At 40.6% G+C, this 15,432-nt stretch overlaps 1 protein-coding gene and 1 pseudogene across 1 annotated transcript; both read left to right on the top strand.

Annotated features, from left to right (window-relative positions):
* Nucleotides 1-5,063: 5,063 nt before the first annotated feature.
* LOC149303928 (regenerating islet-derived protein 4-like) lies at nt 5,064-8,942 on the top strand. Its single transcript, XM_089480337.1, has 5 exons — nt 5,064-5,130; nt 6,779-6,870; nt 7,635-7,775; nt 8,571-8,679; nt 8,875-8,942. The coding sequence occupies exons 1-5, from the start codon at nt 5,064-5,066 to the stop codon at nt 8,940-8,942; spliced, it is 477 nt and encodes a 158-aa protein (XP_089336463.1).
* Nucleotides 8,943-10,205: 1,263 nt separating this feature from the next.
* On the top strand, nt 10,206-12,216 carry LOC149303927 (C-type lectin pseudogene; annotated as a pseudogene).
* Nucleotides 12,217-15,432: the final 3,216 nt, after the last annotated feature.

Genomic DNA, 15,432 nt, shown 5'->3' with positions numbered 1-15,432 from the left:
TCACCGCAATGCTGTCACCATCTCACCATCGTCCATAGAGCAACCCACTCCATTCCACCTGCTTTCTTCCAAACTCCTCCTTGAAGCAATTGCCTCTTTGGTCTCTGTCTTCCCTTGAAACCATTTCATGGTTACAGAGAAAATGGCTAAATCTTAATGAACCCTTAAATAAATCTTACCTGTTCTGTTTCTGTCACTCTTTGCATTCCACTTTCTCTTGGGGTTCCTATGTGTAAAGAAGGATTTGCATCTTTTTTATATAAGAGAGAATATGAGCAAAACCACCTTGTGTCAGCCCAGCATGGACAAGCTATGCCTGCATAAATTGAAAGCCCAGAAACTCCTGCCACCATTCTTACTATGCCAGCCACGCTAAAGAGCTTTCCTGAAACACCCTTCTACTGCTCCTGCAACATTCCCCAGAAATGCACAGACCACTTTGGCCTCCCCAGACCCACTTAGGGGCTATACAGATTTCCCCTAAGGGGTGACATGGAGCTATCCCTTTCCTGGCTGGATTGAGGCCACAGCAACCTCACACCATGGCCCCGTCTGGAGTGGCGCATGGCATCATGATGCTCGGGGGGCGGAATTAGGGCATCCACCCACAGGCTGGCGCTTTCTCCAGTCTGTACAGGCCCTTAGTTAGCCTACACACCACTGTCTCATCCTTTCTCATCTCAGCTCATCATGATGCAGTGGTTAATGCCAATACTGCAGCCACAACATTGTGAATACGATCCCACAGGGCTCCAGGCTGACTCAGCCTTCCATCCTTTCATAGGTCGGTAAAATGAATACCCAGCTTGCTGGGGCCGATTGGCTTACACGTTGTAAACAGCTTAGAGAGTGCTTAGTTCACTGTGAACTAAATATAGAAATGTAAAATGCAAGTACTATTGCTATTGCTGTACCTGGTGCCTATCTTCCCTCCTACAGTTGGGAGTGTAAGAATATGTACTATGTGAACAAATGAGAAGAAGAAAAAGAGGAGGAGGAGATAATGACATAAAAGCTGAAATGCTACAATCACACTTCCATAGAGTACATCTATACTGAATACTAACACCACAACAAGTTGTGTATCCTCCAGTGTGCTTGCTTATTGTCCCATTCTGCTAGGAGAATGGCCTGTGGCTGTTTTTGCCATCCAAGCGAATCAAGTGGTACATTAAAGGCATTCAGAAAGTACCACCCAAGAATGTGCAACCTCATGGCTAGAAATCCTGTTGGTTAGTCCCAATAAGAGCTGATCCATTGAATCAACTCTTGTACGGCATGTCAACATCTAGGTAAATCCAACTGATTCAACGGTTCTACTCTAGCTGAGACCAACAATAGGATTTAGGCCCATGTGAAATGGTTACACTTTTAGAACTCAGCATGATGGGAATATGTTCATTGCACATTGGCCCAAGAATACAATTGCAGGGACAAGGTATAAGACTCAAACAGAATTTCAGCCAAGAAGAGAGCTGATCCATCCAACCAACAGTCCACCTGGTCCAATATTCTTTTCTCACAGTGGCCAAGTAGATGCCTCCAGAAAGCTCACATGAAGGATATGAATGTACCCACATTCTCCTGTTCATGTTACCCAACATGTACATACTCCATTGGATCCCAGAACAGGAAGAAAGATGAAGAAAGAAAAAAAAAATTTATCCTGGAGAGAGTATGGATCCATTATATTTAGTGTATGTGTGTGTATGTGCCTCCAAGTCACCTGTTGACTTATGGCAGCCCCATGAATTTCATAGAGATTTCTTATTCCAGGAATATTCAGAGGTGGTTTGCCAGTGCCTTACTCTGAAGTAGAGCCAGTTGCACCTGGTATTGCTTGGCACTCCCTCATCCAAATACTAACCAGGCCTGACCCTTCTTAGCTTCCAGTTTAGGCAGGATCAGATGCCTTCTGGGCAAACCTTAACCATAATGTGACTGATGATGGAGCTATCCACCCAGTTTCCAAAAAGGCCCAACACACTCATCTGAGCAAAACTTGACAAAATCAGAGCCTGGAAAATTGGGGTTTTGGACTATAGCACTCAAAATTGACCTTAACATCCAGGAAATTCTGGGGGAAATAGAAATAACTTTCCCTAGTTCTAGCCAATCTGGGTTCATTGAGCAGGCAAGCACCATTATCACTAGGCAATTCAATCATAAACACCACAAGTTCCATTTTAACCAGAATATTCTTTTTCTCAGCAGTCCAGAGGGATCCTACTTACTGGCTAAGGAGGCCCTTCTGGCTTTCTAGGCCATAGAAATAAAAGCACAAAGTATTTTTGATCTGGGAAATGTTTCACACCCAAAGAATGTGAAGACTATAAAGTAATGATATCAGCATATACACACTGCTCCTTTTGGTTTGTCATTGCCTTTCTATGAAATATAACCTATGGTGCCTGGTATTCCTTAGTGTTTTGCCATCCAAGTCCTAACCAGGCTCAACCTTGCTTAGGGCTTGCTAAGGTGCAAGTTATGCTAATGATGTGTCAAGTGGGGCCAGCCTTTACTGAATGGGGTCAGCCCATCCATTATTCATAGCCTTTTCAAATGGTCAGTACCTACAGGCAATAATGTAGATTTGAGTCAATTGACTCAGACTCAAGTAAGAATCAAGTCGCTTCAATGACTTGACTTGCTCAGTTCCACAATAAATGACAAAATAACTCAACTTGACTCATGACTAGTATATTTTTAGTGACTGACCTGTTGGCCTTGGTTCAATTTCATAACATATTCATAACATTACTTGAAAGAGAACAACAAGTGCATTTGGCAATAGGCTTATGATGGAAAGCTTTTCATATTACTGCACTTCTATCCACCTTTCTCCCAAAATATTTAACTTCAGTAATAAGTTAAAAATAAATTTTAGATATTAAAAAGTTTTTAAAACTATGTACACCATATTTGGGGTTTGTTAATAAAGCCCAAAAGATTTGATGAACAGCCATCTTTAAGAGCAGACCCATTGAAATCTCTAGTATGTAGCATTAGTCAAGATTAATGTGAGGCCCACTGGTTTCAAAGCGCACACTGAATCCGACTCTAACTTGTTATCTGCATTCACCACCACTTAACACGCAAGTTTAAAGTTTATTTGTTTTGACACATATTTCCTTATTTGAATAAAGAGATATATATTTTCCTTCTATACATGTGATGGCCTGCCTTAAGTGTTCCATCTTCCATCTGTCTGGATTATGTTTATGCAAAACTGAATTAGGATTTCCTGATTGCACATATCCTTCTCTGGAATCACCACTTCTGGCCAAGGAATATATAAACCACAAAGGAGAGAGCATTGCCAAAGAGACACCCTGTTCACCTGTCTACCCAGGAGAAGACCAGCACAAGGTGAGTGACTGAGGAGATGCCCTGGAGGTCTTGAGTAAAAGGGTTCCTCAAGGCTGCAGAACAGAGGGAGAAATACAAAAGATTTACTATGGCTTTGAGACAGAGCAATGAATCAGGGCTCAGCAATAAAGACATCTGGAAAACTGAGCTAGAAATCTTAAAAACAAAGAGAAGAATATTTTTCATTTTATTAATATGGAGGGAAATGGGAGGAATATGGAAGGAAATGAGTAGCTTCATTGAGAACAGAATAGAAAAAGATTATGGAATTGACGAGGATATTGAAGTTTAGATAAAGGTTAAACCAAGGAGAGCCAATCCAAATTAATGTACGACTGGTGAAGGTTAATTTATGACAGTGCAGATTAAAATGTCAATATAACAAGAACAAAGTAAAGGAGTCAAGATTCAGTTACTCGGCATCACAAGGGGGTGCGGGAGACACAGACCACACCAGGTGATACCTCAGAGGATATGAACACCCAGTCTGTCCCAGAACTCCATTGGCCATTCCCCTCTGCCAGCCAGAGTGCCTCTGCCATCCATCAGCTGTGATCAATGGTAAGGGTGGAGTGCTGCTGCCACCTAGACCTTATTCAAGGTCTGTTGGAGCAAGTGGAAAAAGTCTGTTAGGCAGCAGCACCCCACCCTCACTAGTGGCCACTGGTGCGAAAGGACTGTGTTCTCGCTCTGGTGAGTCTGCTGGCCAGGTAAGAAAGTGAGTCGCCTTCCTCTCCCACTCACCCAGCAGCTCTACCAGACCCAGAAAAGTCTATGGGACAGCAGGAGCAGCCCATGTCAACCAGAGGCTGCTGGTGGGAAAGGGCTGCTTTCCAGGTCTGGTGAATCTGTGGCCAAGTAGGAAAGTGAGTTGCTACCCCCTCTGCTCACCCAACAGCTGTGCCAGTCCTGCAAAAGGGTACCAGGTGGCAGCAGTAACCCATCCACACCAGTGGCCATAGCCAGTGGACAGCAGAGGCACCCTGGCTGGCAGAAGGGGTGGCCTGGGGTTCTGCCAGCCAACCTGGCAGTGATATCATAATTTGCCAGACAAGGGTGACACCACTGTTCAGATGGCTTCATCACACAGGAAGGTACAGCGTCGGTTTCCTGTAGATAAATCTGGAAGGGTGCAATATTCATTCTCAGATACACACTTGGAAGCAAACACAGCTACTGTGGAATGTAATGGGTGGAATCATGACCCATAAAAGTCTAACTTTTGTCCCTCTTTATGACATGATATCAAAACATAACTATCAAGATCTACACTGAGATTGCATAGAACAAATAACTATATGCAGAGTGCCGCAGTGACTGTGCTATTCAACCTTAATGTTGAATGTCAACATTGTGCTATCCAACACACAACCCAGTGCGTAGCCACATTTTCAGCTCCACCACATGATCAACTTCTAAAATCTTGAACTGAATGTAGATCTTCTACATCGAAGGGAGATGTCCAACTACTTCCATGGAGGAACTTGCACAGGCATAAAACACCATCATTATTCCAACAGGCATGTTCCCGTTAGAGCCTATCCAAAACTCACAGTGCTCACCTTCACTGCAGTTTTCTTTCTAATACTACCAATGAAAGGCATTATGATAAATAACTTACTTAGTTTCTCCTCATTGTTTTGGCTTGAATGTCTTCTCTTTTTTTTCCATCTCCCTTAATGGACATTCAGAAGATGGGACTCTTTGCCTATGCCAGCTTATGCCTTTTTGGCCTTCTGCTCTCCAGTCCCTTTCCAGGAGGTAAGTCCTCTAAAGTAATATCAAGATCTATCCCATTTTGGAAGCAAGGTGGGACATAGATTCAATAAGTAAATACAATATAATAAAGAATAATAAATTAAATTAAATAAATATTATTTTTGAAGTTGATAGGGGTTTGATAAAAGGTAGCTGCAGATAGTTGTTATTAATCTTTGGATACCTTTAGTAAACCAATTGCTATTTGTTCTTTCAAATAAGACTATTTGTTAAGTGAATCAAACACAATGCCTAACAAAATCAGATTTTCATTAAACAGGTGGGGCAGCCCTTGAATACCACTTTTGCACCTCAGAAAATCCATCCATTTCTCTCAACCTCCACTGCCAAGTTTCTGGTCCATGCCTTGGTGGTCTCCCGACTAGATTACTGCAACCTCCTTCTCGCAGGGCTTCCTCTTTCTCTTCTTCGTCCTTTAATTTTCATTCAGCATTCATCATCGCATTCGCATGCCACTTTGACCATGTTTCTCCTTTATTATCATCCCTTCACTGGCTCCCCTTTCCCTTCCATATCCAGTATAAGCTTCTATTGTTAACTTTTAAAGCTCTGCATGGGCTGGCCCGTCTTTTTTATCTGATCTTCTTTCTCCGTACGTTCCCACTCGTACCCTCCATTCTAATAGTCAAGGTTTCCTGTCCCAGCCTAGGATCTCCACTGCCCTGTCCTGGATTCATCCTTTTTCATTTGCTGCCCCTCACTCCCTAGAACCTTCTTCCCCCACAAACACGGCTCATCACTTCACTGACCACCTTTAAATCTGAGTTGAAGACCACCCTGTTCAGGGAAGCGTTCCCAGGCACTGTGTGAATATTTATCTGATATTTGATTAAATAGTTGATGTTGATGTTTTAATTGTTGCCTGCTTTTTTAACTAATTCTGTTTTATATTACTACCTATTGTTTATATGTATTTTGTAGATTGTACGCCATTGGCTGGTTTTATATTTTTATTGATTTGATTATTTGTATGTAAAGTGCTGTGTACATTTACAGCACTATAGAAATAATAATAATAATAATAATAATAACAACAACAACAACAACAACAACAACAACAACAACAATAATAATTCCCCAAAGTTCCTCAACCCACACTCAATATATAACTTATCCCTGATTTATGGGGCTGGACAAGATGAAAGGGTTACCAATGTTCATTCATTGCAGCATAGCTCCACCATATATTCATTTCTGATGTCCAGTGGTCCATGAGGTCCTGAAAATAGGTCCACTTGGCCTTTACACAATGAGGTATATGGTGCCACCAATTATTGGCTCAGAGAGGGAAAACTGAATGGGTTTGGTGTGGGAAAGCCATGTTTCCTGAGTTACATTTCATAGAAACATAGAGTTGGTAGAGACCACAAAAACTCTTCACCCCTTTCTACCTGCCACAGAGATAGAAAACCTATGGCTCTCCAGATATTGACAGACTCTAACATCTGTCCATCTTAGATAGAGTGGTAAATTGTTCAGATATGGTGACGCCTAGAGGGCAGACAACACCTGAAGTACCACAGAATGTCACCCCTGAAGTAGTTCAATAAGGATTTCCTACTTAAGAATGAATATTGGTAATATCTTCTCTCATAATGTGTCCTACATTCATCTTCCTTTCTCCTTGCAGCTGAAGCTGCCTCCTGTGCTAGAGGCTGGCTGCAAAATCAGGGGAACTGCTATGCTTATTTTGACACCAAGATGACATGGTCAGAAGCTGAGGTAAGAAACATTTCCCACCATTTAAGATGTGAATTTTGTATCTTCACTTAATGGACTCCAAGGAAGGGAACAAAACACAAGATATTCAGATAGAATACAGCTTGAAGCAGGTGTTGAACTGGGGTGGGGATGAAATATCAAACTTCATAGAGATATGTTAAATTTGGCATGTAGACCTATCATCTGTAAAGAATATAAGAACCCAGCCAAAGGAGACCAGTAGTTATGGCCCAGGTGTGGGAACCATATGACTCTTCAAAATCTTTGAAGCCTATTTGTAATTCAGGGCCAGTTTTGTGCAAAATTTGCACATTATTGTTTTGCACGGAAAACAGCATTTCCTGCACAGAAAGTAATATTCCTACACAGAAGTGTTATTTTCAGCATACATATGTTGTTTCCTATTTAGACATGCTGTTTTCTATATTAAACAACCACCTTTAGATTTAGTGCACTCTGGGATTCTCCTTGTTGAGGTTTCTTAACATTTGAAAAACATGTTTGTTTGTTTTTAATTTTAAAAAATTAAATATTTCTGCTCCTTTCCTGCTAGTCACTGCCATACCAGTTTTGCAGCAGTTTCTATCATGATGTTGATTTGAATCACTCAAGACAGGATCCCTTGAATGAAAATTCTGAAAGCAAAAGGCTTGGAGAAGCAATTGAAAGTATTACACTCAAAGAACTCCAGCTCTGCTGTTATCCCCTTGTGGGAAGATGACCATGTCAATAAAACTCATTCACCATCCTTTCTCTGTCCTCAGATTGAATGCCAGAGCTATGGCCGCGGGGCCCATCTTGCCTCTGTTCTCAACAAGGCAGAGTCAGCTCTCATCGCCCAACACATCTCCGCTTACCAAAGGCAAAAAGGCCATGTCTGGATCGGTCTTAATGATCCTCTTCAGGTAAGCCTCTTTCTTGTCTGTTTTGCTCAGAACTTCTCATCAACACTGACCAGGGAGACTTTAGTGATTCCATTCTAGGCACATCTCTGAAATACTCCCCATTGAATTTTGCATGCTCATTTCCTCTTATTTTCTCTTTTTCAACACCACTGTCCCAGCCAGTACCATCTACACATTGGTAGTCAGGTTCCCAGGTGACCGTTGTGCTTTCTTATCTCAACCATCTCTTTTCCTCCCTGGCCCTTTCCTTTGCTAACTCCCCTTTGTTTGTTATTGGACATTATCAGACAAGGTAAATAGGAAGTATAATCCAATACCAATCCAAACGCAATCATGGGGTTTAATGTTATTGCATGATAGACTACCACATGCAATTTTGGGCAATGGGAAGTCAGTCCAAACGCAATCATGGGGTTTCACATTACTGTGTGAGAGGTGATCACATGCAATTTCCGATAATGGCAAGCTATTTTCGGGCAATGGGAAGTCAGTTCAAATGCAATTTGAATTCACGTAAATTCGCTGAACTAGTGAATTCACGTGAATGCAATTCATATATAAAACATATATATAAAACAATTTTAAAAATTTACAATATAAAATTGAGACATGCACTTTTGGTGTGGCAAACTAGATTACAAAACAATAAAAAGTGTGGAAATGGGTGTCTCAATGAGTTCCAGTTCATTTATAAGTTTGTCAGGTCCAGATGGGCAAGTCTGTACAAACTTTTGGACCCGAGGAAATAATTTATATCTTTACTAATCCCAAAATCTACATTTCCCATTTCTACAGACTGACAAGTGGAAATGGTCGGATGAATCAGTCTACAATTATGAGGCCTGGGCCAGTGGTGAGCCAAATGGCAGTAATGAATTCTGCACAGAGTTGACTCAATATACAAGTGAGTAAACACTTTCTCAGTGGCTTAGGACATAGTTGCTGGTGTGGATCATTATTTATACTATTTAAAAATGGCTTAACCCGAATTGGCCATAATCCACACATATTATATTCTTGTCAATTCAGGGAGTCAGGGCACTGTTGAGTCCATGCAGTTTAAAAACAATCCTGGTTCATGTGACTGTTTGCATTTCAGATTTTAGAGAATGGAATGATAGAAACTGTCTATCCCGTCAAGCCTACATCTGCAAATATGAGCTCTAGAGAAGATGGAAGCTTCCAGTTATGCCTGCTCGATGTTGAACTTCTGGACCAGCTGATCTCTGATACTGTTCCCAGTTAATGAAGAAAACCTCTGACTTTCCCCTCCACCTTCTTCCAAAAGCCCCATCACAAAATCTACTTCTCTTTAGTCCTGGTGCCCTGCAGAAAGTTAATAAACATCCTCTGATGCATGTGTTGGCTGGTGTTTTTCTGTAATTCCCAAATGTTCTTTCTCCACTCATCTTTGGGTGGCTTCAAGGACCAGCAGAAGGTTTCTCTTGGACTTTTCTGCTTTTTCACAGAAGAGAGAATTTGGGCAGGATAACTTCTCTCGGTCAGTAAGGAAAGTTTCACATGCCCAAATTTCCAGCAGCTCCTACATTCTTTACATCTATGACAGCTATATCATTTCTCTTGTGGTCTTCCTAAAACAGGGTTGTGGAAAGTATGGCCTTCAAATCCAGCACTAGTAGCTCCCAAAGCCCCAACATTTGTGGCATGGTTTTGGAGAACATTTTGCTTGAAATCATGCCAGCCAGCATCTCTTCCCCTAAAATGTACTAAAATACACAACGCCTTCCCTCCGCACACCTAGCACTTACACCCAGAATCTTCCTTAAAAACCTCTAGTCAAACCCAGATGGGAACCGGAAGTGAGACAACCTTACTTTCGCCCACCTTGTTGTCAGGAATACAATGAAAACCCAGCCTTGACACCATTTTCTGTGGCGGTGAGATTGCATGCTCCAGAATGGCAAGGGCTTTGCTGACAGTACCATTGCTACTGGTCACATCTCCCAAGGACTTTATCTCATGGAGTAAATCGGGCATTGAAACATTGATTATCCTGTGAAAATCACGCAATCACAATTAACATTTTCACACACATCACGATTAAAGAGCTATTATCCCAGGAATAAAAAGCAACAGATCATTCACAGGATTTCCCCATGAATGATTTGTTGCTGTTTATTGCCTGTTTATTCCCAGGATAATGGCACTTTAATCGCGATGTCGTGTGAAAATGTTGCTTGCGAATGTGCACTGTTCAGAGGATAATTGCTGTTTAAACCCCTGATTTTCCCAATGTGATAAAGTTACAAGTCAAGGCTTTTGTTGAGCAGCCAACCCTAATGTTTCAAACAGCTGCTGTGCAGCAGCAGTAGTATATGGGAAGAGTATCTCTCATAAATAACAGCAATGGCACTATATTTAACTATAAAGAAGTGTGGTATAGTAGTTAGAATATTAGACTTGGGCTTAATGTGCATTGCAGAAGTAATTGAATGCCAGAGCTATGGACGCGGGGCCCATCTTGACTCTGTTCTCAGCAAGGCAGAGTCAGCTCTCATCGCCCAACACATCTCCGCTTACCAAAGGCAAAAAAGCTATTATGTCTGGATTGGACTCAATGATCCTCTTCAGGTGAGTCTCTCTCTTGCTCTGTTTGGCTCAGAAATTCTCATCATCACTGGCTGGGGAGATTTTAGGGACTTAATTCCATACACATTTCAGAAATACTCCCAGAAATAATCTGGGGAGACTTTGATGATTCCTCTTATTTTCTCCAGGGCTGAGGAGCAAGAGTAAGAGGTTTTTGCAGGAATAGGAATAAGGAGTAACAAAATATATATTTGTTACTCCTTATTCCTGTTATTATATTGTACTTTCCCTAACATACTCCTTTTTGCATATGTGTATATTGCAAGGGTTCCCCCAATATATATTTGGGATACAGTATTTCCTAATATACACATTTTGTTTCATTTAGTTTAGTTCTTTTGTTTGTTTCTTTGCATTTATTTTTATAGATCAAAAATTATACAAGACAAGGGAGAGAGAAAACCCCCAAAGAAAACTAAAGTGCACAATGAAATTAAAAGAATCAAAGCAGAATGGAGAGGAAGAATCTAAGCATAAAGTTCAGCAAAACCTCTCCAGCTGTCCAAATAAAAAAGTAGTCATATAAAGCTATCATCTACATGCTACATGTTCAAAGGCTGAAAACTGTGGTGGGCAACTGGGAAAGCCCCGAGGACAACATTAGTACCCCAGGACCACCTTAGCCACACATACTACACTGCAATACACACACAAACACACACAATCAAAATTTTCCCCTTAAATCCCTCCAGAAGACATGGAGATGCATTCTCCATATTTTATATGCCTACTTGGATCATTTGAAGCCCTGATCCTCCTGTTTCCTTGGCCCTAAATTATTCTGAGGAGGTAAGACATAGTAGAACTGCCTCCCCAACAGCCCCCAGAAAACATTTTGAAACCAAAACAGGGAAGAAGAGAAGCCTGTTACATTATGTGACTGCCAGTATCAGAATTGCCATGGGAATTCAGTGAGATTGAGAGCTTATTGATGCTTTTCCCTCATCAATGAAAAGGAGTACCAGGGGGCAAATGTGGTGAAAATACCCTCTTCATTCCCTAGAAGACATTTTAGGACAAAAAAAAAATGACTTCTGGAGGCCATCAAATGGCCCTGGCTATGCACCCAGGTTGAGAGGAGTGTAAGGTCCACAATGCATTGAATAATATAAATTGTGCATTTATGTTGCCGTACTTATAAAAGAAGTTGTTCAGCCACAATTGGGGCAGAGAGGATCTTGGTTAACTTCCAAGATGTAGGTAGATAGCGCAAAAGACACGAACATTAATAAAATTCAAAGACTGTTCCAGAACAAAATACCACTCAAGGCCTCTTTCTAAAAAGAAAGTGTAAAGGACAAACCAGACCAGTTATATAACAATGCAGCCTATGAAATGCAAAGTCAAAAGTGAGAAAATTGGCTGAAACACTTTCTGGTGAGCTGTTCCTTATATGTGTGTGTGTGTATATATATGCCTTCAAATCACTTGTCAATGTAAGGTTACCCCATGAGTTTCATAGGGTTTTCTTAGGCAAGGAATACTCTGAGGTAATTTTGCTAGTTTCTTCCTCTGAAATGTAGCCTAAAGCACATGTGGATATGCCTGTGACAGTGATTTCCAGTTTAGAAATCCAGTATGGATATGCTTACAAACTTGATTTGTTAGTTTGATAGGTCCTGATGGGCAAATCTGTGCAAACCTTTTGTCCTGAGAAAAAAGTCTGTATCTCTACTAATCACAAAATTTGTCTCTCCTATTTCTACAGACCCGCAGATGGAGATGGTCTGACGAATCAGCCTATAACTATAATGCCTGGAAAAGCTCAAAGCCAGACAACTATGGCAATAATGAATACTGTGTGGTGTTGGTTGAAAGCAAAAGTGAGTAAACACTTTCTTGGTGGCTTATGACAACAATGTCTTCAAGACATAGTTGGTGGCCTGGGTCTACATTGGTAATGATCAAGCTTTTGTCCTACAGATGCATTGTACCTCAGCTCCCAGTATCCTGACAATTGCCCAAGATAGTTGGGGCTTCTGGAAGTTTAAATCCAAAACACTTAGAATGCAAAGGTTTGAGGATCTATAAGCTCCAGATGAACCTCTAAATAAGGTTTCAAATGAGTGTCTAAATGTAATTCCAAATGGAAAGTATGAAAGTTTTTCTTCTTTAAAGGTATCCAAATCTAGTTTTTGTCCTACCTTTTACAAGGACCCTGAAATTGAGGGAGAACATCTTTAGGTTCCTTTAAGACTAGGCTGCAAGGGTTGAATCCACATAAACTGGTCAGGTAAATGGGACCACCCAGACTCCTATGCCACTCAGCCCCATCATATCAACCAGAAGTGTACTAAATGCTCAAGCACACACAGAACCATTAGGACAGTTGCTATAGTTGAATCCTCCCACAAACAGCAAAAGCTGTTTGCAATCTATTTTCTATACACATGTAGGAGTAAGCAATGATGAATACAGAGAAGGAACTTCTAAATACATATTGCATTTGTAAGAATCTTAGGATGGCATTCAGAATTGAGTTATGGATTCATAACTTAGAGTTATGGTCCTATAATTGTTCTGTGTACAGTCGGCCCTTCTTATACACTGATTTTTTATACACGGATTTAAGCATACGCGGTTTGAGAATGTTCCAAAAAAGTATAAATTTACCTTGATTTTCCATTTTTTATAAGGGACACCATTTTGCTATGTCATTAAATGTAATGGGACTTGAGCATACACGGATTTTGTTATACACGGGAGATCTTGGAACCAAACCCCAGCGTATAACAAGGGTCCACTGTACTTAAAGACTGTGTAAAAGCCACCCCTGTCTACTTTACGAACCACCAGCCATAGCAGGTCCACTTAGCTTCTGACTGACTGTTTCCGTCTTGAGTTAGTAACAGCTGTGGTCATTCAAATGTAATGCATTTTCTGTTTTCACTGTTTTGTTTTGTTTTGTTTTGTTTTAATAAAAAGAGGAGGAGGACGAAAGAACAGTATTCCAACTAGGCAGAATTAATAACAACCTATGTGCCAGTGTTGAGCCCATGCATTTTAAAAACAGTTCTGGTTTCCCTGTTTGCATTTTAGATTTTAGAGAGTGGGATGATGTATACAAATATCCTTGAATCTATAGATCCTTCCTTCTCCCCATTTAGCTCTCGCTTTTAGGTCATAAGGAACGTTTTGTGCCTGGGGGGACCCCTTTGACTCTTTTGAAAAAGAATACTTTTTCAAAGAGTCATTCCGAACATAATAATGTCTACCTAATTGTTTCAAAACACAAAGTAGGTGCGTGCGAATATTTGTGTCTGTGGCCTCTGGTCACATCAACAGTGAATAGAAAATCTAGGGAAGGGAAAGAGTCGAAATAGAATAGCTGGAGAATATTATTAAGAAGACTTTGGACCATGAATGGAGAAGAAATTCAACTGGTTCATATTTTAATATAAATGTATCTAATGCCAAATATTCAAATTTGATATACAAGCCAAAATACAATGTCTATTAATTTGCAAATCACACTGGATTGTGGACTGGAGTGTGGCTTTGGTGCGGCCTTTGGATTCTTAGGACGCATGTATCATTGAAATACCATACCTCCAAAGTGACTCGAAGCAGCTTTATTTTGGCTGTCTGTAACAGGCCAAAGTCTACCTAATTGTTTCAAAACACAAAGTAGGTGCGTGTGAATATTTGTGTCTGTGGCCTCTGGTCACATCAACAGTGAATAGAAAATCTAGGGAAGGGAAAGAGTCGAAATAGAATAGCTGACGAACATTGGACTATGAGTGGAGAAGAAATTTAACTGGCTCATATTTTAATGTAAATGTATCTAATGCCAAACTTTCAAATTTGATATATAAGCCAAAATACGTCTATTTCTTTGCAAAACACACACTTCTCTGAATTTCAGAATGTCTGGGATAGTATTACAAAGATCCCGAAACTTTGAAGCTAATGGATCAGGAAAATGAGCAAAGACTTCAAAAAGGACCATATTGTAAATTTCATCCCATGCTCTCACAGATTAGAGGTGTTGTTTTTTCCTAATATATATTTCCCCACCCAAGGGCAGTATGTTGCTCTTTCTGTAGTGAGCTGCTTTCTACCAGTTTGGTCCAAGGTTATGCAAAGCCTGAAGGCGCTGGACCAGGATTTCCTTTAAGCATTGAGTTCATCTTGGATTGCACCATGTCTACCCGAGGACTATATAACAGTCATTCAGAAAGGGAGAAACCATCAGCAGAGAAGCTCCCGGCTCAACTGTCCACCACAACTGTCTTCCCAGGAGAACATCAGCCTAAGGTGAGTGACAGGAGAGACATCTTCTATGTCTTGACAAGAGGGCTCTTCCAGGCTGGAGATTAGCGTATGGAGAGCAGAGTGTTTTTATAGCTTTTAAGATAAAGAAATGAGCAAAATGTTCATCAGTGAGGACAAGCTGTAAATGCAGTACGTAGAAAGCTTAAAAATAAAGAATTCAGAGCTGTGGTTGACCTGTTAGAGAAGTGATAACGGGAATCGATGTGAGTTTCAGAATGGAAAACCTTGGTTAAGCCATCAGTGGAAAAGTGAAAATTTGACTTCCAGTTAATTCATAGGTTGAATAGCAACAGATGGGGAGAATGAGGAGGGGGTTCAAAACATAAGCCTGGATTCTATTTCTGGTGCTGGCTAAAATAGAATCATCAAATCAATAGCATTTAAACTGGGCTAGTTGATGAGTGGTAATGGGAGTTGTAGTTCAACATCTGCAACTCCTATTGGTCCTGGTCAGTATCGCCAACGGTGAGGAACAGAGGAAGGTGAAGTCCATTCCCATCTGAGGGCAGCTGTACCTTACCCACCACATCTTAAATATCCAAAAATATGCTTATCTTACAGCCTAAACCTTCATAGACCAGAGTCCACTTCTCTCCTTTATGAAATGTAACACTATAATAAATGTGTCAATCTTCAAGGTATCTTGATTGTTGTCTTTAGAAGACTGGACTTCCTACTGCACAAATTTAAATTTAAGGATCTCTCTTCTTTCTCTAATTTTCTGGTTCCTAGACAATAAAAGGAGTACAAAATTGGAGTTCTAAGAGGAAAT

This window comes from Sceloporus occidentalis, unplaced genomic scaffold, assembly GCF_023333645.1.
Source record: "Sceloporus occidentalis isolate IW3139 unplaced genomic scaffold, rSceOcc1.0.p SCAF_14, whole genome shotgun sequence".
In the NCBI taxonomy this organism is placed as follows: domain Eukaryota; kingdom Metazoa; phylum Chordata; class Lepidosauria; order Squamata; family Phrynosomatidae; genus Sceloporus; species Sceloporus occidentalis.
The sequence above is the reverse complement of the archived record's forward strand: the minus strand, read 5'-3'. Positions and strand labels throughout refer to the sequence as shown.